Raw genomic sequence first — 25,696 nt, 5'->3', positions numbered from 1 at the left:
GAATATTTTTTTCCTCGAATTTGCGCCTCGTGTAACTTGGCGCACTAGGCGGTCTCGCCTGCATGAAGGAGCTGCCCTGGTCACTCGGAAATGGCAAAATAATTGGGGAAATTACATTTTTGGGTGGGACTTTACCGAACAATTACATGGCCAGGGCTTAACGTTAAAGTAAAAAAACATGGAATGTTGCACGCGAAAGAAAAGGAAATATTACTTTGGAACAAGGAAAATGCTGATACTCCGAATAATAAGCCATTCTGTTTGGTTCCTAATCACATTTATACGAATACAGTCAATTTTAAATGGTATAGTCTCACTTAAAGTTTGTGCTCTGAATTCTCCATGTACAAAATGTCCCAACATCTTAAAAGATGAGCATGATTGTTCTTTGGTATGACTGCCAACTTCCAAATAGCCGGCTTTAAGACCGTCATTTTTTCTATCAACGGAGCTCGTTAGAACCTCAATTGCATCCACTTTCTGAGGCTTCACGAATTTCAACGTGAAGTAATCTCCTGCAACGGGCGTCTTTCCCCAGAAGTAGCCACTTTCAGTGCTGTAGGCTTTCTCCGGCCGGTAGTCTTCGAATACCTTGATGTTTGTGTGAAAGGTGGCGGCAGGGTTATCGGCCACATTTGCGGTACTCTCCTGGAAATCGCCGTCCTTCAATTCATTCCGACCGCCTTTGAAGGATGAGTAGAGGCCCATGTGCTGAAATAACGCTGGCTTGAAATTTATGGGATTGTTTTGTGTTAGAATAACACGGAAGTGTGTCAGAAGCCAATCGCATGGCATCTCCTGGTAGAACAAGAGAAGGAATTGAGCAAGGGTGGGGAGGTCATGACTATGGTAGAGCTTGCCAATGTAGCCCAGTCGGGAGAATTCCAAAATGACCCAGTATGTATTTTGTCGTGAAGCAATGGCCTTTTGGATTGTGGTAAAAAAATTCTTTGCACATTTCAGATCATCTTCCAGCATGAGGTAGTAGTCAGCAAGGCTGGCACAGAAGCTAAGTAAGAAGGAGTAGTCGGCGTTCTGCTTGGAGCGGAAACGCACTCGATCTGGAGGGTCATTGTAGTTGGCCTTGAGGCCCTCAAGAGAGGGGTAGATCTCCTCTGGTGCGTGGATCAATAGAAGTCGCTTGGCTAGCACATGGCTGGGGAACATTTTCGTAATTAGACGTGCCGTCATCTCGCACCACGCCATGTTAAAGTCGCACAAGTGCACCACTACTACCATCTGCTGAAGTTCCGTTGAGCTTGACTGCTCAAATATGGACCTCAGGGTGTCTATCAAGTATGGCTCATGTTTCCGCTTTACGGAACAAAGGCCAATCGCAAGAAACTCTGAAAGACACAAAAAGCATACAGTCACATTGGGCAAGTACTCGGGGTATACAATCGTTTTTGTGGAAAATGTATAGTTATATGGCTCTTTTTCAGAAGTGACCTGGCTATAAATGATAGCTCAATGAAGTGGCTTATCATGTGGAAATGTATGGCAGCCATATACTCTAAAGCCATGTTTATAAATGTGGAGGGAAAAACCGGAGGTCCTGGAGAAAAAGCTATGCGACCACAGGGAGAATATGCAAACTCTGGTCAGTGCTATATCTATGGAAAACAACACATTATAAATAGGACAACCAAGATGGTGAAAATATAGCCAAAAGATGACAAATTATCTGAAAAGAATCACAATCTCCATTGTGGAATTAATCGTTATACACAAATACTTAATCGTGATTGAAGGTGTAATTACTTCATTCACGAATTATTTATTTCATTTTGGAAGCAAATGGAATTGATAGTGGTTGCAGGTATAGGGAGTATATTTTAATGTGTTTGCATGTGATGCATAACATTGAGTGTACACATTAGTATTATCTAGTTATTGAAATATGCTTACAATTTCTCAGGATCAGATACAAAAATCAATCCAACTCAGATCCATATTATCACAGATCAAATCAGATCAGTTGACCTTCATCACATCCGTAACTCTCTCCTCTACACCTTCTCCAAATCCCTCGTCTTCAAATTACAGACGCTCCAAAATACTGCTACCAGTCTCCGCACCCGTAAATGAGGGCACATCACCCCAATACTGCCGTCCCTCCACTGTCTTTCAATCCAATCCTGGATCAATTTAAAAAAAAAACATTCACAGTCTGCTAGATTCTCCATGGACCCATCCCTGCTTACCTCTTACCTCTCATCACACACCTAGCTCGACTTTCAGCCACACACTTTCTTGGTGTTCCCAGTGTCAGTGATGCGAATTACACATCGCAACGGTTTAGGTCAGTATCTTGACTTTACATTTCATCATCTCAAGCTTTGAAGCCACCTTACGGATGTCAATGTCTTGCGAACACAACACATCAGCTTTTTTACCGAAACAAATCGACCAAAATGTATACTCAACTCTTTTCTGTTAAGACGATATTTTTCGTGATGTTGGTGAAGAATAAACTTGTGTAATTAAACAGCAGTATTGGGGAAGCAGCCTTGTCTTGTTTTGACTGTGATGACTCAGAGATGACGTCCAGCAGTTGTTGCTTCTTTGCCGGGGAGTTTACTTGCCTCTGAGTGACGAACACAATACACAGTTAATTATCATAAGGAATTAATACAAAAATAAACAGGAAACAACCAAAGATCCATACACCCCATCACATCTGGCAGAAATAACGGTGATTCCTTCTGACAGAGTGCAGAAGCATTTGCATTGAAAGACAACGCTCGATTGTTTAACCGATACTCCACCATCCGCATGCGCATACACACACATGCCCTGATTGGCAGCAAATTCTGGTGCCAGGTCGCATATGAGATATGAAAGTGATGCCATGCCCAGGTACTCCAGTAGAAGGTGCCTGTGAGCTGCAGGGGATTCTTCCTCGCAACAGATTTGTAACAATTTGCCTTCCCAGTGTTTCGATGACCTTTCACGATTTGTAGTTGCAGTAAGATTAAATAATTGATTCGTATTTGTTTCATTATCATCAAATCTATTGCATTTAGTGTTTAGAACATTTATGTGTAGAGTATTTGGCTGTTATACATTTTCACATGATAAACCCACTTCGTTGAGCTATTATTTTAGGCCAGGTCGCTTCTGAAAAAGAGCTACATAGCTCAGTAGGCCTTACCTGGTAAATATATAAATTATTTATAGTTTGAAAATAGTATTTACTAAACATAATTTTTTTTATACCGTTTAATCCACTTCATTGCTCAAAATATGAAGTTGGTTTCTAACTAACATTAACCATGTATAACGGACTCTTACACACAAGATTTTGTACCTCGTAAGTGTAATAATCGATTAAATCAATGCACAATTACACACCTATTTGACATTCTTCTAGAGGCGCCAAATCTCAAAACACCTGGATACAAGGACAGGTGTTTGTGTATGCTCAGAAAGTACTGCATTAACATTTATTGCGTACAACATTGGCAGCAGCGGACTGCATCGTTTACGTAAACAAAGGTGGCATTACGCTTTGGTTCTTTCGGTAAAGTCACGTAGAAGGGAAAAACAATAAAAAAAAATGTACCGGAAGAACCAAGAGTATGAATCCCTGCAATCACGAAAGCTTTAAATCTAAAGGTGTCATTGTTATTTATATTTAAAATCAACAAAGCGAATCGTTAAATGAGAATACCAAAATGAGGGGAATAAAATCATTAAAAAATATGCAAGATGACACACATTACCAGTTATTCTGAGTGCCTGTTTTCTCTATACCAGTCTAAACTAATGAAGCTTTCGAAAATACCAAAGAAACAAAGGAAAAATCGCATGAATAAGCATGGATTATGTAACCCTTTTCAACATGCGTTTGTCCTCAAAAGTATTTAATTCATGACAATAACGGTAGCGCTCGTGCCAGGCTCAGTTAGCAGCAGTGCATCTGTAGCCAGTAATGCGACCCACAGACCAGCACACCAGCAAGCACTGGATCGCGTTTCCAAGTTATGGTTAACCCTTTGATCAATTTGTCCAGTTTTCTATAACTTTTTACAAATGTTGTTCAGATGTGATCATCTTTAGTGGAATTATCGTGGCTCCGTGTAACAGACGGATGGAAAGAGCTAATGCATAAAATGCGTTTCACCTTCGTTTTAAAATGCCAAAATTAACCATCGGCACACTTCGGTACAAGTGCACACCAAATCATGAGACCAGACCCTAATCATAACCCTACTAGCCAACCAAACATTACTGTAACAGTGTTATAAATGGCGATGTATATTTTTTTTATTAAAATTGGATAATAATAAGACCTCCATGCCTTTAGACCAGTTGAATGAGTAATTGAATTATAGTTACCGTATTATGCAGCGGCTACCACTTATTACTGCTGAAAACCGTATACAGTAATATATCGGTTAACGAATCCTCTGGGAAGGAAGCTCCTTTATACCGAAGTCGGCCATGGAGGCCCCCCCTTCGACCCCAAGATAATCAGATCTGTGATATACTTCCCCCACATTACCATAAATAAGAGAGGTTCTGTACTGCAACATCCTCAGAAGCACTTGTTCTTGACGTTGTTGCTGAGTTTGTGTGATGGTTTATGCTCAACAAGGAGAATAAACCATCACACAAACTCACCGGAGTGGCTTTGGCAAACGACTGAACACATTCCTGCGGAGGGAGCTGGTAGGAACGTTGGGTTGCTCGGTCAATGGCCAGGGTCAACGGGGCGTGGTGTATTCCGCAAATATGGGCGACTGTGAGGGCGGGCACAAGTCGGCGTGAGTAGGTTAAACGTTGAGTTTTACAGGTAGGAACAACAGGTTCCACACTGCCCACCAGGGATTATTTGTCTGTCGTGCATCGGAATGCAGCCCACCCATGCCCCCCCACCGACCGCCGAGCAAGACCACGATTGGTTGAGGATGTCGGGGAGGGTGGGGGGGAAGGTAAACATGCCCAATCATCCAACTCCCCCCCCCCCCCAAACGCCGAGCGGGGCAGCCATTGGTAGAGGTGGGGTGTAAACACGGCCACTCATGCAATCCCCTCCCCACCGAACACCGAGCAACGCCGCGATTGATTGACGATGTCGGGGAGGGTGGGGGGGGAAGGGTAAACATGCCAACTCATCCAACTGCCCCCCCCCCCGAACGCTGCGCTGTCCAACAAAGTTCCTACCTGCCCACTCCAAAGAAACGTGTTATAAGGGCACCACAGGGTGACCAGCCCCTCCCCACCCAGCCCCACCCCTCCCACCCTACACCCAGCCCCACCATCCCCACCCAGCCCATCCCCACCATCCCCACCCAGCCCATCCCCACCCTCCCCACCTAGCCCCTCCCCACCCTCCCCACCCAGCCCCTCCCCACCCTCCCCACCCAGCCCCTCCCTCCCCACCCAGCCCCTCCCCACCCTCCCCTCTCCACCCAGCCCCACCCACCCCTGCCATATTTGGAATGCACGACGGACAGAATAATCCCCTGTGGGCTGGTGTAACCAGAGGTTCCTACCAGTAAAATGTGGTTTAAATGTCCATCACTGACAATATATGCAGGCAAACAGGATCATCCACAGGCTTGGTATGTATACCCTTTGTCCTCTGGAGTAGAATACAGAGTTGCGCAAGCATGATTAGATGTTGAAAGAATATGTGGGGGCCTGCTTTGCTGCTATGGTTTTGCCATCATAGTCAACCAGTGGTGGTGAATCCATGAGCAAACCATTTGTTCTAAATACTATTTTTTCATCAGCTGAATAAAGCGTCGTACTGTATGGTTTAAACCATACACAAAAACTTTACAATTGAACAATCGACGTCAAACACACAAACTCACATGCATTAGATAACGTCGCGTGCATCAAGATTACACCTTTTGCTGTGCATTTCTAACTGCGTTCGTTGGTCGATTGGGGGGTGCTTTTATTATATATTCGTAATTAAATCGCCTACGTGTCAATCTTGTTACCCACAGTTTTATTTCTATTAACCAAGGAAATGTATTTATTGCTACTTTTTACACTCGTGTTGTGGTTGTAGTTTATTATGCTGTGTTAGCTCTTTGGAGTTCTACACTTTGGCATTAAAGAAAACACATTGCTAGAACTGTACTATATCCAAGACGTCGTGATTTATTTTATTTTATACCTACGTGACTTTTCCGAAAGAACCAAAGAGTATGTACTATATTTGTAATACCGACCTACACGACATTATTGTCAGAACATTTCTGGATTCCTACTTCACTTTTCTGACACGGACTGACATTTACCTGTTTTGTCCCAGAACCCCTGGGGAGGGGGGGGGTTGAATTCCTGACACACCCTCAACCACGCTCCCTTTTGAGGTTCACAAGACCATCGAATACCGTCATAATGCAGTTCACATTCCTAGCATGAGAAAAACGCGTCAAAATGTATTATTGGATTGAATAGCACCCTGAATTGTAATGACTCTCCACAGAAGCCATTACCAATAAAAATGAGTCCACCAGACAAAGTCTGAGAGGCCATAGTTGTCTTTTTCTTTTTCACGAGCTCATGCCGCACGCGATCAAAAAGCACCCCATCACCCCGCCTCACTCTGTGAAGTCAGGTCCCTCTCTCCATCGCCTCGCTTTCTCTCCCTCCTTTCCCTCGTGACGCCATTCTACCACTGGTAACCTGGGATCACGTGAGTATTTCTCACCTCGGATCACGTATTAGCAACTACACATGGTTGAATTTGATTGAGCCACACAATATATTTTCCACTGGTATTTTGGGAAATTAACTATGAATTAACCTAGATCTGGAAATCAACACTGTACATCAATAACTTACCATGATACAATAAACATAAGCATAAGGAACGAGTACTATTAAGTTACCATGGCTGTCAATATCTAATTTTAGAACATCTTTAAAAAAATCACATTTGTCAAATAATGTTTGTATCAATTGATACAATGTGTGGCTTTCACCTGGATTTGGAACATTGTGCAATGTGGCAAGACAGAAAACCCTGGAATGGAATTGGTAAAAAAAACATTTCGCAGAAGGCCATGAGATATGTATGTACGTACGTAGGTTGATAACTTATTTCTCACTTTAAGTAGCCAACCGTGCTAATTGATGTACTTTAACTTTTCTTACGTGGAGAAAGAAATAATGCAAGGAGGCATATTTGACTTCTGATTTTTGTTACTTATATTCTCCACAATGACACTAATTATGTTGTGCAACATACAGAAATCTCAAGCAAAAGGGCCTCCCTGCTTAAAGCACACTGGGGTGGCACATTTCTTTTAGCAGCCATGCGCCAATTGTGCAAAGTAAATTTTCCCTTAAGAGCGGCGATTCCGTCTCTTTATGACCACCGTTGACTTCCCACATAGTAGGACAATATTCCCTTGTTATTCGCGAGGAATACGTTCCAGAGATGCTCGTGAACAACAAATTTTGCGGATGATGATATTGGCCGATGTCAACAGATGCTTCTAAAACTTCGAGACGTTATCTCTCTTTCATCACTTTATCTCATCACTTTCTCCCTTATCATTTTATTTCATCACTCTTTCGCGTCACATTTTCTCTCATCACTTTATCACACTTTCTTTCTCTCTCTCTCGATAGTCTGGGGGAGCTCCAGATGCAATTCGTGCATAGCCAAAATCGCGGATAGCAAGTTCGTGAATAACAAGGGAAAACTACTCATTTTATCTATCCCATCTGATCTATCGCATCTGCATGATGAGTTGGTCTCTAATGAGGGATCAAAATTAAAACCTTCCGATTGTGAGTCAAGTGCGATGTCAACCTCACCACCACCTGGTTATGCGGTCAAGAAACGTTTCCGTGCCAGAATAAACGAGTGAACTGCACTGTTAGACCCCAGCACACCACAGTCTACACGGTTGTCACCATTGTACGGGACCTACCAACAGTGTATTGTATGGGCGCTCCCAGGGCAGCAAGAACGCCACTACGACCAGGAGGCTGACGACGATGGTGAAGAGAAGCACCACGCGGCCGCATTTCCACTGCAGCCTCATGCTCCTTGTAGACCTGCAAACTGCCAGAAGTGCAATATGTGCAAACCTCAACACGGGTACCTATACTTTACACCCTACCCTGCGGTGTACAGAGTAATCAGGTTATCAAATATACATTACATGAGTACGCATTGGTAGGTATTACTGCGGGGATATTCATTCATTGCACTTGGGGGCCATCCATTTAGTACGTACATATGGGGGGGGGGGGGGTTAACCCAAATGCGTACACTTGCATATGGGGGGTCTACTGACAATGTGCGTATGCATAGGAAACGGGGGGGGGGGGGGTGAAGCCTCGATAATAACTTGTCTACATTGGCCTTCAAATGAGCCACAGTTCAGTTTATTCAGCTGTCAGACAACAAGTCCTAGCGGGAGAAGTTGGACTGTGGGAGAGGTGTCACTTGTGTGCCACCGTGCCCCTGACTGCAGCTATCACGCTGCTGTGCTTCAGCCTGACATTGCGCGTGTTGACGAAATCCCTATAACATGTCACCTGTTCGACTGGGTTCAGTCGGCGTTTGAACCTAGCGGACACGAGACCAACTTTGTAAAGGTACGCAACTTCATTATTTAATGCAGCCGGCGGTGGACTATCTGTTTGCTTAAACACGTTAAACGTTTGACAGATTTTTGCGTACCTACTAAATGGATGGCCCCTTGTTGACTAGAGAAACATTTCGATGGGTCTTCATAACTTCTTCACGGAGCACCACTGGAACTGCATTTGCCAGTAGAAAAATATGATAATTGTTTTTTTTCCCTTTTTTCTGGCAACAAAACTGACACCTTTTTTTACGAGGAGTCATGTTTGCATAGACCACAATACCTGCAGTCATAATGCAAAACAAAAAACATAATGTATGCACTGTCCTTGAAGTTGATTGGTCCACACCCGAGACAGCTTTCCTTAGAGCCTAGTCTCACATGGTGTTGGACCAGTGCGCCTTTTGGCGTCATCTGGTAAAAAAGGTGTCAGTTTTGTTGCCAGATAAAAGGGTAAAAAAACAATTATCATATTCTTCACGAAGCCTAAACAGACTGAAGAGAGTGAGTGGGTTTCGGCAGATGCAACTCCCTCATGAAATCATCGGGGGGGGGGGGGGGGGGGGTGCTTCTACACAACCGACCGATGTGCTTGTCAGGAGAAGCAAACCAAATGAATCATCTCCCTGAGATGCTCTGCAGCACCACAATGCACTCCTCAAGATTTGACAATGCCAACACCCGAAGCAGTGGCCTGTGCAGAATATTGGGAAAGACCATATAGGTTGGACAGAAGATATGACGGAGAAGAAGAAGATTTCCGTTTTCTGGAGCAGCCCTGCTAAGTTTAGCAAATGGGGACGTGAACTGCTATGTAGATTGCAATTGAGTAATTTTCGGGTATTTATTTCTTCAAATGTGACATATTTGAAGATAAACGATGGGAAAACAATGGCCTACTGTTGTGAATGACATAACGTGATCTGTAACGTCCAGCGTCAAACAGACAAAGCATTTTTTGTTATAGTAAATACACCCGTAGTATTAATATTCTTAGTGGCAACCGGTTTCAACCCGTGAACCCCTGTAACGAGCGTTGAAAACCCACGACTGCTAGGCCATGTGACTGCCCTCCAATGGAATGTGCAGCGAGTGCTCTTGCAATATGCAAATATTGTGCACCTGAGGCACATTGTGTGTTATTCAGCACTAAAAATAACAACTCCCTGCCCCCCTCAGTTTAAACATGTTTAAAGAGTATTTTTAGGTATAAACCAAGTAACGATATCAGCAGTGACACACAGCTGACGTGCGTACACGCAGAGTTTGCGCAAGCCAAAGATAGGTCCATCATGTATGTAGGTATGTTGAAGTTGTTTCGCAATTCACATAGGCATGTCGTGTATTGATCGAGTTTATTGTATGGAGATTATATTTGTTGACTTGCGTTCACCATAAACATGCCAATATTACACGGCATGCACCAATTCATCAACATATATTATCAGATGTATGATATTAACTTCAAGTCACGTGTTCCTTCATTATATTATATAGTGCCTGAAAGCACAACTTTAATGCAGAAATGTGGAGGAAAGATTGAATTGATCACACAAATTTATGAAACTCCCAGATCAGCTGGCCTACGAGGTGGCTCAGGCATGGCAGTGCAGCTCGTGTATACATCTAAGTCCAACTTTAGGTTTTACCCTCATGTATGGGATTGCTCTGGTTACTCCAGTTTCCTCCCTTGTGCCAACACACCAATTACTGGCAGAGGTGGGACAAAGTCATTGTTATGCAAGTCCAAGTCGAGTCGCAAGTCATCAAATTCATGACTCGAGTCTGACTCGAGTCCAAGTCACATGACTCGAGTCCACATCTCATAGGTGGGACAAAGTCATTGTTATGCAAGTCCAAGTCGAGTCGCAAGTCATCAAATTCATGACTCGAGTCTGACTCGAGTCCAAGTCACATGACTCGAGTCCACACCTCTGATTACTGGCATTGGTGAAACATCTCTTCTCAAACATATTGAAATATGTTTTGAGTCTTAAAGACGCTCACTGCATCGCGCACTTTCAGATGCGCTTCAGCGGCCGTCTGTAACGCTAATATGAGGAAGCCACTTAAGCCATGCACTTTTAAGTCTAGAACGAAAACTACATTCTTTACAACTGCTTCTTGATGTCAGTTTTGTTGTCCTCCCCCCACATCTCCGATTAGCACGCTTGACTGTGTACTGTGCGAAGGAAGTTCAACATACATGTGGTTGCATTTAAATGACACATACTTTAAATACAAATTGAAATGTGTGGAGGACTCTGTGAGGCTTTCCTGGATTTAAAAAAACGGCATGATCGTTATTGTATGAATGATAAATAGCTTCGGATAATGACCATCATAACTTAATTTAGAAGACCGTAACTCCACTTATATCGCACAATATCCTACACGTGTGACTTGTAAGAATAATTCCACAGGTCACTAACCAGAAAGCCAAACTCCTTTCATCTCATTCGTCCTCCAGATGTGCACGTATGCTCGAAGATTGCCATCAACAGTCATGAATATCACTACCACTTTATACTTCTTGTAATAATTTGCAAATTGTAAGTTCAAGATCATTATGCAAACGTTGATGGTGCTAGCAATAAATGTTCTCGGATGGGAAAGGTAAACTGCAATGGAAAGCAAGATGCTTAAAGTAATAAGCCTCAAAGTGAATATTCTGATGGGAGGCATCAGAAAGAGCTTTGTTGAATATCTTACGTTAAATACATCTATAACCACCGAAGGGTGTTATGCCTCAAAATAAAATAACTAATTGATTTTTCCATCACAATCCTCCAGTCGCTATGATACCATTGGAACCACATTTAATATATTCGTGTAAACGTGCAGATACTATTCATGAACGCAATTACACATTATACCGTAATGATGTTGCAAAGCAGCCATGTTTAAATATGAAATATAATTGTACTGAACTTGACTAATTCAAATAATGCTGCTTTACTCGCATGTGTGAATTACATTAAATTTTATTTCGTGTGATTTATTTACATTTTATTTCTACATACGTGACTTTACCGAAAGAACCAATGAGCATAATAATTCCTGCAGTCACGAAAGCTTAAATTCCAGATACATTTAATACATTTTATATAAAACGTTCTCATTTAAGGTGCATCCCTGCAAGCTTTTGCTCTCGCCACTGCTGGCGGAAGAGCCTCCAGTCGGGTATTTAGACGAACGCTTCCACGCTGCCCAGACATTAGAAGATGTAACCATTTATAGTGCCCCTTGCAATCGCCTGTATTCTGATATCATCTACATTCGAGATCCATCATAAATGTAATAAAGCACTTTGTTAAACTGATAACAAATATGAATGTAAATTAACCGCAACATTATGCAAAATACCGAATGTAAGTAAGCAAAGTACCACATATATTCAGAAAACGCGACGGCAAAAGCTACATGACCAAATTAATGGAAGAATATCATTAACAGGTATTTGCAAGCACACTGCTCCCTTTGCAATAACTCGATGTAGTTCTAAATACACTTAAAATATATCGCACGCTTACCTTATCAACTGTATAAGGAATCTGAAAGATCACCACTGGGCCAAAAACATCCGGCGATTCTCGTTACTTCAGTCGCCTTACGACGTGTGGAGTCCCTGCTCATGTCTACGATCCGTTTGCTGTCCGAGTGCGTGGCCAATAACTATTCATGCGAGTGGGCGGATCCCACCGCACCTTGCACCGCACGTGGCGAGGTGGAGTTCGAAAGAAACCAGTCTGACAACTTCTAATCATGCTCAAGGGAGGAACTGTATTCAAGTACGGGGGGGGGACAGACAATGTTGTCATTTTTATCCCAGAATGTGAACCGATTATGTACAAATCAATCGTTTAAAATTATGTCATGCACACGTTGTAACTTCTGTGAGAAGTGCTAATAGACAATGTAGAGAGAGCCGAATGCAGGGTAATACGATACTGAAAATCACCCAGGAATGTCCTTAACGCTTGTGACGTCCCTCCACGTCGACCAGCCCCGCTAATTAATAATCATGAACAGGTTACGTCCTCCACATGGACCCGCCCCTCATTAATAATCATGAGTTGGTGACATCACTCCGCATTGAGAACCCACCTCATTAATAATCATGAACAGGTGACGTCCTATTCTTTGGTTCTTTCGGTAAAGTCACGTAGATAGAAAACTATATAATAAAAATAAATAAAGTGATTATTTTTTTTTATCTACCTGACTTTACCCAAAGAACCAAATAATATTCACAAAAGTTTGAAATCAAAGGTGGCATCCTCCAAATGGCCACGCCCCTCCATTAATAATAATTAGCGGGTGACGTCACTACACATGGGGGGGAAGGGAGGCGCCTCCTCCCCCCTCCTCGGCGTCAACTTACAACCCTCACGTCACACGATCTCTGTAACGCTATTGAGACATCAAAGTAAAAAGGACGTCATGATGAACAAGAGATTATAACCTTCATATGAAATAAGTCTGTGTCACCGCGGCCTTACAAATTGCACACGAAAGGATGCAATGAATATCACGTCGCGGTCTGCTTTTCGCTTGCAAGTTTCAGATTTACTGCAATACACCCGTCCTTGGATGGGCAAAAGGCTAGTTTTTTTATTTTACAATGTAAGGCCCACTGAGATGTACAGATATTTTTCAGAAGCAACCTGGCCACAAGTGATAGCTCAACGAAGTGGCTTTTCACGTGCAATTTGAAAGCAAAAACCGGAGGACCCGGATAAAAATACATGCGACCACGGGGAGAACATGCAAATGCCAAATATACAGCAGGCGAGGCAGTTAACATCTCACCACTGCACATGTCAAGTCTCAACGATTCCCCGTGAGACTCACGTTTTCTCACAATGTTGAGTCTCTCAAGGCCGTGCAATGGAATGTGTTTTTACCTGACAGCATACTCATCCCTATTTTCTTTCAGTACTGCACTGGCAAGCTGCTGTTAATGGTTCAGGTCTCATGAAAGGGTTGAGCTTCAGCAGCTTTCTATTTACTCACAGCGTGTGAGGGAAAAAAAGCAGGAAACGTAACTATCAATGGTTCTTACTTCATTTACAATGGGGATGTTCACGAAGTGGTGTATAATAGCCTAATGCTGCAATGCCACGGGTCGGCAACCTTTCAAAGAAGAAGATACATTTGTTTTTGTTTTTCTGCTTTGACCAAAATAGTTTGAGAGCCACATCACACGCAGAGCTACTTGGACACAAACGCAGCAGCAGGTATACAGAAGATTAGAAATTCTGACTTAAATATGTAATGCGGGCGTAAACGGCCTCGCGGATATGACGTCACGGGGGGAGGGGTTAAGTCACGTGGGGGAGAGGGGTAAGCTCTTAAGGGCGGTAACCGGAAGAGATGGGAGGAGAGTGTGGGAATAAAGACAGGAGGAGGCCACGCAGGGCAGAGGGGGAAAGTGGCGAGATCGCCACGCGGTGAGACTCGGCACCGTCGGCCAGCGGTGTCCGGGCACGGGTGGAGCTGCAGCGAGAGCAGCTGAAGGACTGCACACGGGCGGAGAGACTGAGAGGGAAGCCTGCAGCGGAGCTGCATCGGGAGTGGGGAAAGGCTACGGGAGCGACGGCAGCTGTCAAGCTGCCAAGCGGGAAGGCTCTGAGCGAGGGCCGTGTGGGACAAGTTGTAAGAACCCAAATAAAGGACAACGGAGACAGACACAGTGAAAGAGTCCTTTATTACAAATAGACAAAATAGGTGATGGAATAAACTTCGTCTATTTAGTTCCCCCATCCCCTTCCTTATTCTTTAACACTACAGTTTGTACATTTTGTTGTTACCAAGACATTCCATAGTGACTAATTCCCTGCCATATTTCATAAATTACACTGTGTAGCAATGTTTTTTGTTCCTGGGTAGTAAGTGTTATTTCCTAATTGCTTATGCCTCAAAAGTACAGAAAATGGTTATTATTCCCCAAACTTTGCTTTTTTGACCAGGACAGTGATGTTTTGAAATTTACCTATTTTCCAGAACATTCCAGATAGATTCAGTGCTGAGTAAACTTGGAGTAACTTCCAGAACATTCTAGAACTTTCCAGTAATATAAATAGTAGTATAAATACAGGTGCCTTAAGCCCATCAGTTCAGTTTAGTTCCAGCTGCCTAAGTGGATACATACTGTATCTGCATTTTTCAGAGATAGCATCAAGAGGCTGCAAGCATCCGGCAGACGCATTTTGGTATGTCTGCGGCCAATTTATGAAGACGAGCGAAAAAGTACTCTGTGGAAACATCTGCTAAGATGTGAGAGGCCTACAAGGCATTCGGCATGCCTGGCGGAGATCAAGACAAACCCTGGGCACCTCATTTCTCCTGCGAGCAATACAAAACAACTCTGGAAGGTAAGATGGACAATTGTTTCTCGGAGCTTTAAGTTACAAAATTTGTTAAAACATTTTAAATTGTAAAAGTTTTTCATTTTAAAATGTTTTACAATTTTCAATGTTATTGAAAAACACGTAGGCTTTCGCGACCAACATCATCCATAATAGGTTTTTGGGTTAGATCGCGTAAATATATAAATGTGTCATTAAAACCTGTCACCACTCGACACAGGGTTGTCACGTAAACAGAACATAACAATTCGGTGTGTTGGAGAGCCAAGCCACAACATTTACCAACCGAGTACGACTTTTTCCAGTAATTACAACTAGCTTCATCAGGCAACAGCCAGATTTGTGGAGAAGTCTTACTGTTTCGTTCCTTATATAGAGGCGTAGATGTGTTGACCACCCTTTTGTGCTCTTGCACAATGATGGAGGGGGGCGGGATTACTGAAGCAACGTACATTATGCGTGTGCATTATGCGAGCCCTTTGAACTTGTCCTTCCTATAGTTTATTAAAATAGCCCTACCAACGGTAATCCCTATTGAAGTACGCTGCCCTTTGTAGGCATGCATTTAAATCATGTATTATTTGATAATTTCTTCCACGAAGCACTAAGACGGTAGCTATCCGAACGGTGAAAGTTATTTTTATTTCTTTCAATTTCGATAGATTCTCTAATTAGTCTTGACCAAAGTAGCTAAAACTAGATTCGAAGCTTTCGTGACTGCAGGAATTACTCTTTGGTTCTTTCGGTAAAGTCACGTAGAAAGAAAATGAATTAAATAATAGAATACGACGTTTCGATTGCAGACACACAAGTAGAGAGAGAACACACATAGAGACACACAGTGTGGCGATGTGTGTCTCTGTGTCTGTGTTTTGTCTCTCTCTAAAATGTAGCATTCTTTGGAAGAACGTTAATCAACCAGGTAGGATGTTGACTGTTGTGTTAGCCGACTCTCTGGATTGTATTGCATTATATTTCTAAGTTTGCTCTGTTCGTTTTCTCATTCATTCGTACCTGATGATGGTTGCTTGTGTTGCAATCGAAACGTGGTATTCTATTATTATTTAATAGATTTTCTTTCTACGTGACTTTACCGAAAGAACCAAACAGTAGTAGCTAGTTTTGCACAAAACTTCAACATTATCAAAATCAATTGAGTGTCCTTGTTGGCACGTGTGTTCTGCTACTGCTGACAGTTGCATTTGGGATAATTTAATATTTATCTAATGTTCTTTTAGTCTCGTGCTGATCATTCGTCCTGTTTGCCCAACATAACATTTGCCACAAGTGCAGTTAATCCTATACACACCTTCTGATGATAGCTTCGGTAAGACATCTTTTGTACCAGATATTAAATTCTGTATTTTATGTACCGTGCCAAATCTGACTCGGATGTTTTGTTTTTCCAAACATCTGGCTAGTTTATCAGTTACTCCCGCAATGTACGGTATTTTGATCGTTTTAATTACTTGGGCAGTTTCAATGCTCTTTGTTATTTGATTTGGTATTCAATGCCCTGTTGATTTGTGCATCATTGTAACTGTTCATTTGCAGCGCTTCTTTGACATGTTGAATTTCACTTCTCAGACTGTCACCATCTGACACTTTCTTAGCTTGATTAATGAATGTCTTGATAAGAGCAGATTTCTGTGCGGGGTGATGGTGTGACTGCATTCAGATAGGCGTAAGTATGCGTTTTCTTTCGGCATACACTGTGTTATTTTACCATTTCTACCCCGTCCGAGCAGAATATCCAGAAATGGTAGAGTTCTGTCAGCTTCCACTTCAATGGTGAACTGGATGGATGGGTTTTGCGAGTTGAGATTATTTCGAAATGCGTTCAGTGTATCTTTGCCGTGTGGCCAGACCACCAACGTGTCATCCACATATCTAAACCAAGCAGATGGTTTTAGTGTGCTTGAAGCTATTGCTTTTGTTTCAAAATCTTCCATGTACAAATTCGCTATCACAGGAGACAAAGGAGAGCCAATTGCTGCTCCATCCTTTTGTTTATCACTTTGCCACAAGAACTAGGTGTTCTTTAAACAGCGTTCAGCTAGTCTTGGCATATATTTGGCTAAACCGTTGTTCATTACCAGAGTGTCGAGTAATTTAATTAACTCGTTATGAATTTTTTTAGCGAGAATCTCTTACACATTAGTCATGGGTGAAATAAATATTTTTTGTAGGATGGTACAGAGGGAACAAGAGGGCTATGAGGTTCGCTATCCCAAGAATTTGGCGGGAACCCACTAACCAGTCAAGCAACTGCTACATCATCATGGTGGACCCTTCCAAACGTCGGACTGGCAATAATGCACCTGCTATCACGTATCTGGATCTTCCTACATCCATCGCCCCGGTGCCACACTGCCATGAGCTCCCCGTACCACTCCTCTGGAGAGAGAGCAGCCGTCTTTAGAAGAGAGCAGTAAGTCAGAGAGCGCGGAAGATGTTGATCCATATGACAATTTCAGACGTGGAGCTGAGGAGAGAAACCCATACTACCCCAACCAAAACGACCTCAACGACTTGATCAGAAATCTTGGTCTCACCAAGTCCAATGCTGAGCTTTTGATATCTAGACTTAAGCAGGAACTTGTTGGATGAAAGTGTGCAAGTCGCAGATCAGAGGAAGTGTCACCAACCTCTTTGCAGCTTCTTCACCCGTCAAGATGGGCTCTGCTTCTGCCACAATGTGACCAGTTTGTTCGAGGCAATCGGGATCGCCTGTAACCAGAATGAGTGGCGCCTCTTCATTGACAAATCATCCAGGAGCCTCAAAGCCGTGCTGCATAATGAAAACAAGTACCCGTCTCTTCCCCTGGCTTACTCGGTGCACCTCAAAAAAGGATTACAACAGCATCAAGACCTTGCTGGACACCTTGAAGTATGAGTACGTCTGGGAGGCCATCGGAGACTTCTAAATGGTGGCATTCCTGATGGGTCTTCAAGGCGGTTTTACCAAGTTACCCAGCTATCTTTGCCTTTTGGGCAGCAGGGACACCAAGGCGCACTACCACAGGCGGGACTGGCCACAGCGGACCGAAAACTATGTTGAGCTGGTTGAGACTCTGGTGAAGAACTACGGCACAATGGGCTGTAGGATGTCCCTCAAAGTCCATATCCTTGATGCTCATCTTGATACATTCATGGAGAACATGAGAGCGTACTCGGAGGAGCAAGGCGAGCGCTTCCACCAGGATATACTAGACTTTGAACGCCGCTACCAAGGACAGTATAACGAGAACATGATGGGAGACTGCATTTGGGGGCTGATTCGTAAAAGTGATTTACATAATAATCGTAAATCGCTAAAAACTACTCGCTTCTAAATATTTTGTAGTCATTTTTGTATTACTTTAGTATAAATAGATGTTAATTTTGATTAATGTTGTTTTTCTGACTTTATGTGAACGAAAAGATACAAATTTGCCCGTTTTCTCATTGAAAATAGGTACATTTGAAATGATCACTGTCCTGGTCAGAAAAGCAAGGTTTGTGGGGAATAATAGCCATTTTCTATACTTTTTAGGCACAAGAAATTACAAAATAACACTTACTACCCAGGAACAAAAATTGTGTTACATAGTGTTATGTTTACCTTAAATTATGTTTAACATTCCCTTTTACTGGTAGGAACCTCCTGGTTACACCAGCCCACAGGAGATTATTGTGTCCGTCCGTCTGTCGTGCAGGGAGGGGCTGGGTGGGGAGGGAGGGGTTGGGTGGGGAGGGGCTGGGTGGGAAGGTTGGGGCTGGGTGGGGAGGGGAGGGAGGGGCTGGGTGGGGAGGGGCTGGTCACCCCGTGGTGCCCTTATAAAACTCAACGTTTAACCTACCCACGCCGGCGTGTGCCCACCCTCACAGTCGGGCATATTTGCGGAATACACCACGCCGCCGTTGACCCTGGCCATTGACCGAGCAACCCAACGTTCCTACCAGCTCCCTCCGTAGGAATGTGTTTTAAAATAAACGGCTGCCCGCAAAGGGGCAGCCAAAGAGCCACAAGGTGGGAAGTCAAAGAGCCAGCATGTGGCTCCGGAGCCGCAGGTTGCAGACATCTGAGCTACGTGCACTAATTTAGTAAATCCCCCCCCCACCTCTTTTTTTCCAAAAGTACAATCACAACTTGCCAGCGTGACTGTAAAATATTCCTGTGCCGCAGTTTCTTGGGAGTGGGGGGGGGGGGTTCTCTCCCAACATTTGCTGTCGGGGTCTCACCGATGTGAACCCTTTGGGATTGACGTACATGAAGGGTTCGTCAAAGCCAATAAATACATCTCCCATGGTTGCATGTCATTTGTCTGCAGTGCTCTGCGCAGACTGCAAGTCCTTTTGTGTCGGTGTTGTAGGAGGCCAAGGGTTGTCATACCGCATGTAGCATCTCTTCAATAGCTGCAAGGTTAACTTAAATCCGGCATCAGAGCAATTGCATCACCTTTACAGCACAGGGATAACTCGATTCTACAATCTAGCCGTCTTGTGTCTTTTGCATACCTCTCAACCCATGCGGTTTACCCGTATTATTGTACAGGGAAATTGAGTTTTCAGGTCCGTACGACGTACAGCCGTTTCAATACGGGCAACAAAAAATGTTTCGCCTCTTGTTTGTGTTTCTCCCTTGTGATGGAACTTTGTAGGATGAACGTCGAAATTTATGAGGGGCATGCGGTGACCAATAAGGTTGACATGTATGCTGTTGTCAACACTGTTTTGTAATCCTCCTTTGTGGGATTGTTGCAACCCCATTCTTGCTAGGAAAGTAGCTCTGTTTATTTTTTTTCCTCTCAAAATCAGCCTAACGTTTCCAACTCCACGAACACAGAATCGGTATTTTTCTCTTTCGAGGAAATATGAAGCACTTGGCATTCAGCACAGCATCCACCATTACTTATTCCTAGTTTCGTCGGTTTCATTCAGTGTCTATGATTCACATCCAATCAAGTGCAGTGTGCGAACTTCAGCATTGGGGATAGAGACAACAGACAGCAAGTTGTGATGCTCATCACAACACCTGCTGGTGTCTTTTGCTGGCAATAGAGTAGTGAGTATGTACTAAACAGCACTTACTTAATACTCAACGGGAGATCTTTATCATCGTTTCTGCGCGTGGAGGAGCCCATTGGTGCATTATTACTGACCCTGGTTCAATTGCGAACATCAAATGCAATTGATATCTACTCTTGGCACGAGCCTATTTTGGCAGATCAAACGTGAAATGGATCCGCTGTGCAGTTTATACACTACTTCTCCATAGACAAAGAAGCCAGGCGAGGTGCTGGTCACATTACACATTTTGTAATTGTTTCTATACAGCCCACATTAAGTAATTGGTAAGAGTTCTGCTGTTCAACCAAGCTTTATAAAGGTTTGTATTATAGATACACTTTCACCTCTGAATTTGAAAATCTGAGTGCTAACCATTACACCAAGGTAGCATTCTTATTTCACAAAATTGGACCCCGACAACTAGCTTTCAATAGATTTCAAAGCCTAATCATGAGTCGCCACCAGGATTAAAACTCAGAATCATTGTTCATTCTTTTTAACATTTTCCTCCTGAGTCATGCAACCAATCACATAGATCCAATTTTAAATAGCTTTAATATAGTAGAAATCTGAAAGACCAAAGCATAGGGAGTCAATGTATGGTAACTTTATAGTCATTAATTCAGCGCCTGTCAGACAGAGACTATGGTAGATTACAATAAACGTTCAAAGTTGACAGTTTATTGTCACTAATAATCCTAGAAGCTGCGAGTTTTTGCATATTAAATTTTAAATTTTTTGAGCGATAAATAATATTCCGCGTTAAAATTCACAGATTACAGTATATCAGCCGATTCCTCCAAACATTTCGTGAGACACCTTGATGGAAATTTTTGATGGAAATGTTTTGTAAGTGCAGCTGGCTTCTATCACATTGTAGTGCCCCGTGACACAAACAGAGGCAGATAGTTTCTGTACAGAAATCCAAGATACCTGAATGGAGTAAAAAAAAAACTCGCAAACAAGCACCTTGTGAAAGACCCATCACAGACAATTGCTGGGTTCCATCTTCCACGAAGGTGCACCCTAATACCGCATCCGCACAAACAATGGCAGATAAGGATAACCGATGCACAAACGGAAATTTCAAAACTTTCAAGTAGTGTGCAACTGTGGTCATCCAGAACAGACCATACAACATAAACGATACAATGCTCGATCCACGAATACGAAGGCGACATTACAGCGATACACTCCGCTATTGACGCAGTTATATTACTTATTATAACTGATTTCTTTGAACCTGCTTTTTATGTTTAGTTTGTCCTTCCCCCGCACCTCGGATTAACACGGTTGGCTACATATGGTGCGAAAGAAATTCAACATACATCCATACATCTGGCTTGACCACCTGAATTTGAGATTGTGGTTGTTGCTCTGCATCTATATCAGCCATATGAAAGACGAATAACGTAGAAGTTGTTTGAGAAGAGCGGGCAGTGGAGAGAAATGTTGCGGAGAAGCACAAATAGTTGCGGTGCCAATAAAATATAACTTATTGATTGATACAGTGCAGATATATAGAACTGTGATGTTAACAACAGGGAACAATTGTGTGCCAGTGTCATTGTGACAGAGTTGTTTTGAACGTTATTGAATAGCTTACTGGAAATATCCCAGGATCGTCCATTCTGGTGAATGCCGTTGCTTAAAGATTGACAAATTGGCTCAATTAGTAGCTCCTAGGGATACAAATTGGTAAATTTCACGCAAAAATGTGAGCACTAGCAGGGTTGAGAAAGGTGAGGTGAAAGAGGGTACATTATATTTGACTGCATGTGTGTGAGGTGTGCTTTGCATATTTGTAAGTGCAGCTGGCTTCTATAGCATTGTGGTGTCCCGTGTCACAAAAAGAGATGGATAGTTCCTGTACAGAAATACAAGAGAGCTGAATGGAGTTCAAAAGAACTCGCAAACACACACCTTGTGAAAGACCGAACGTAAACAATTGCTGGGTTCGAGCTTCCACGAACGCGCATTGTCCCTTCTAAACCGCATCCGCCTAAACCATGGCAGATACGAATACCCGTATCTGAGTTGTGCTTTGCATATGCATGTCGTTGGTTAAGAGACGCGATAAAATCATCTGGTGTATCACGTGTGAACGAACAGTCCTCATTGTGTCCGTCACACATAAGGCATTGCAGTTGACAGCCGTGTACAAATTGTAACAAGGACCATGCAAGGATATTCACAGTGACATTCGAAGACATATTCCCAAAAAATGTATTGGAGACATGAACGCATACTTGGAGAGAGTATTAACCATTTCAGATCACTGACAGTTTCGTCACCTCGGACGGGAATGAAGTACAGGAAATTTGTAAAAATAAAAGGCTTACAAGCTGAGCTAAATATTAATAAAGTACCGCATCACCAAAATAAGTCTCATCCAACAAGCTTGCTGAAAAAGAGAATAATTGTTTGTGGGAGACAACTGGAAAATACAAAAGAGAATGCATCCATATGGCAATTATTGCAGGATCAAAAATATGAAGATCAAGCAAAGCAGGATGGAGTACATTTGGGGGAAAAAATATTTGTTTTTGAAGAGTAACGTCAAATTATAAAAGTGCATATTACCTGCTGTGACGTGGAAAAGAAAAACACGGAAACAAAACAAATGGAACAAAATCTGAACAGAAGCATGGGATAATGCATCATCGTGATTACACTGAGATAGGGGACCATTTGGATCAGATAACACATGCTTATTCTAGACATTGAACTTTTGAAAATAAGAATGCGGGTTAAGGGCACTTCACGAGCGGGGATGATAGCCAATGGACAAGACTGGTGACTGAATAACAGCCAAATGAAAGAACCCACACGGGGATGACCACTATGGAGATGGAATAATAAGATCCGCTCATTCTTTCTTTGGGTCACCACATCGTAATGAGCATTTTTGACACTACTGCGTTTGTAAATTGCGTGTGCTCACTCGTGATATGAGCGGCAATTAGAATTTTCCTACAACTGGAGATGTGGTTTGATCACAAGTAACTGTCCAGATTTGAACACAGGACCTTAGCGGTGCGAGCTCAGTGCTGATAACATGTATGGCCATAATCTCCCTGAGCCACCACTATTTATAACCCACATTTAATTGTCTTATTCGTTTCCATGGGAACCTAATAATTACAGTACAGTGTAAGGACACATTTACAGTATTGGGATATATATTAGGGTGGCAATCTGGCAGTGACAAACATCAGCACTGGGGAAAACACAGAAACAAGGGCCTGGGTTCGATTCCCGACTCGGATGCCTTTCTGTATGGAGATTGTATTTTTTCTCCCTGTTATGCAATGGTTTTCCTGTGGGTTCTGCAGTTTACTTCCAATGCAGAAAAAATACTGCACGGCCCTTGCATATTTCTCGACAGTATTTGGTTCACACATTGCAACATCGCTCCCAATTGCCGGGCGGTATTGGGCATGCCAGTAATCCCGCTTTGAATTCGAGGGGCTGGTGGATCAAACGATGATGCAAAACTCTCTTCCCGTGAGCGTCGAGGTGCAATAACCCTGGTATGCTATTAGAAGACAGTCCAGAAAAATGTGGACTCCACCTGTTCCACCTGTATGGGATAGAGTGTTTTCCCCTCAATAGGCATGGATTTTTTCCGGGTGTTCCGGTTTCCTCCCACGTGTAATAAACTCATTAATTGGCCGATAACACCTAAATATATATAGAGAGCCGCAGAGCTTGGGCAATTGCTGCCGTTGGCTCGCCACACGACTACTTATTTCCCCGCTTGCCTGATGCTCCTCGCACACTCAGTCGTTCTCTGTCTTGTACAAGAGCATTTGATACTGCGCAACTCTTATGAGTCAAATCCATCACGAATGCGCATTCGTGAGCATCTGTTGCGTGCGCTACAAGTCGGCATCATGATGTATAACGTGAGACTTTCCCGGCTAACCAAGCATAAGTTACATATATTAGTCCTCCCATTATTTTGCCTTGAAATATAGTTCGAGAAACCACAATTGCAGACTGGGAGCATTTAAAGATAGCATCCACAACTCGAAGATTCACACTTTGCTGAAAAAAAAACCAGCACAATTATGTAATGTATAATACCAAGGCAGTATAATAATCGAATACTGTAAACAGGTTCCCAACCTTTTTGGCACCAGGGACCGGTTTCGTGGAAGACATTTTTTTCACGGACGGGGCGGGGGTGTCATCATTGGGTCTTTCCCCCTTTTCAAATAAGCTCTCCAGCGACGTTTGTTTCTTACTAATTTTGGCTAGGGGTTAAAGCTTGTGGGCTCACCAAAACTGTGACTGAGACAAGTGCCGCAGTACGGGAAAGAGGCGCGGAAGGAAGTAGTCAATACAATCATTGGGGTGGGACACGCGCGGACTCACCGCTCTCACCTGCTGCTGATCGGCCCGGTTCCTAACAGGCCACGGACAGGTAACTGTCCGCGGCCCGGGGGTTGGGGACCCCTGCTGTACACAGTATAACTGCTACATACACCACCAACGGGTGTTAGCCCTCTCTGCTTTCATTCGTGCTTAAAACGGCGTCTAGAGTGTCATTCACGAGTACATTTTACGGGTTCCATACACATCTGCTGGAAAAAGTTGTACCCCAAAAAATATTACTTCCATGCAGTAACTTCAGACGAATGTAGTCGGGCAATACGCGTCCCGTTAAAAAGAGAACAACAGACAGCCGAAACGAATGACCGCTTACCTCGCCGGCTAACAACGACGTCTTGAGTGAGGAACACTTCGGCATGAGCAGCTTAAATTGCACCCCCGCCTCCCGTGTCACACAGCGAGTGTGACGAGGGCTAGTTTTTCCCTTCCTGACCGCGTGTGCCCTCCGTGCAGAGAAGGGCGGGCAGGAGGGGGGTGGAAAGCCAGTCATCCACGTGGTTGCTACCATCGTAAAACCAACCTGCAGCGCAGGTGTGGCTATGACACAGCCAAGGAAAAAATTGGTAAGGGGACACCGCTGTGGTGGTGGTGTTGTTGTACAGTGTCCTTGAATTATACGCACATTTCCCAAACCACGGTGACTAATTCAATCACACATCATTGCTGAGAGAGCATTACTGCGGTTGATAAGGACTTCTGGGAATGCATAATCATTTCTGCAACATTTGTTAAATACAAACATAACTCCGGGCCGGTTTCGACACGCAATCTCTCATCCGGAGTCAGGCTTGCATGACCGTTAACATATACGCCTTTTAATGCTGATACATTCATGGATACAGTACTGTACAATGGCTGTATCCGATTGCTCAGGGCGTTGAGCAGTCGTGGGGAATCGTGTAGCTCACTCCTGTGTACTCATTGATGCATTGTGCACAAACGCACGCGCACGGATAGGCACGGTTGATAACGTGAACGCCTTCATGCTAACTGGATGGGAGCCCGTGAATATTGAATGTCTTCTCTGCTGCAGAGGAGCACTGGACACGGCGCCTTTTTATATTGTGGAAATGAAATGAGAGATTCAAACGTATACATTGTCCTAGAAGTAATAAGTTAATCGTGTTTATGCGTCTAGTCCTATGTCAATCCAAGACAAGTCTCCCCACACCTTTCAAAATGCGGTGGTACTTCACCATACTGGCTGAAGAATGGACCAGAACTGGTTTAGATGATAGTCACGGCCGGAAATCTATTTAGGGAACTAGGTTCATAGTGCGGTGCGCTAACCACAATGCCACTATT

The 25,696-nt window shown here is 43.3% G+C and overlaps 1 protein-coding gene across 2 annotated transcripts; it reads right to left on the bottom strand.

The window, feature by feature from the left end:
- LOC144720221 (alpha-1,3-mannosyl-glycoprotein 4-beta-N-acetylglucosaminyltransferase C-like) lies at window positions 1-24,815 on the bottom strand. 2 transcript variants are annotated; one of them, XM_078596744.1, is made up of 4 exons: window positions 24,705-24,815; window positions 7,908-8,041; window positions 2,428-2,587; window positions 1-1,346 (listed from the first exon to the last, which is right to left on the bottom strand). In XM_078596744.1, exons 2-4 carry the CDS (start codon window positions 8,019-8,021, stop codon window positions 211-213), a joined length of 1,410 nt encoding a protein of 469 aa, XP_078452870.1. In that variant the 5' UTR covers window positions 8,022-8,041; window positions 24,705-24,815; the 3' UTR covers window positions 1-210. The 2 variants fall into 2 exon arrangements, with proteins under 2 accessions (XP_078452870.1, XP_078452869.1); XM_078596743.1 differs by lacking the exon at window positions 24,705-24,815 and adding an exon at window positions 12,104-12,240.
- Window positions 24,816-25,696: the final 881 nt, after the last annotated feature.

This window comes from Lampetra planeri, chromosome 8 (genome assembly GCF_965212315.1).
Source record: "Lampetra planeri chromosome 8, kcLamPlan1.2.h2, whole genome shotgun sequence".
NCBI classification, from domain to species: Eukaryota; Metazoa; Chordata; class Hyperoartia; order Petromyzontiformes; family Petromyzontidae; genus Lampetra; species Lampetra planeri.
This window is presented reverse-complemented; position numbering and strand designations above follow the sequence as displayed.

Excerpts from the sequence above, each read along its gene's own strand:
- LOC144720221 (XM_078596744.1), bottom strand. The coding sequence starts at position 8,021 with ATGAGGCTGCAGTGGAAATGCGGCCGCGTGGTGCTTCTCTTCACCATC. Across the intron at positions 2,588-7,907 it reads GCCCATACAATACACTGTTG|AGGCAAGTAAACTCCCCGGC; the intron begins GTAGGTCCCGTA and ends TTCGTCACTCAG. Across the intron at positions 1,347-2,427 it reads TATCGTCTTAACAGAAAAGA|AGTTTCTTGCGATTGGCCTT; the intron begins GTTGAGTATACA and ends TGTGTCTTTCAG.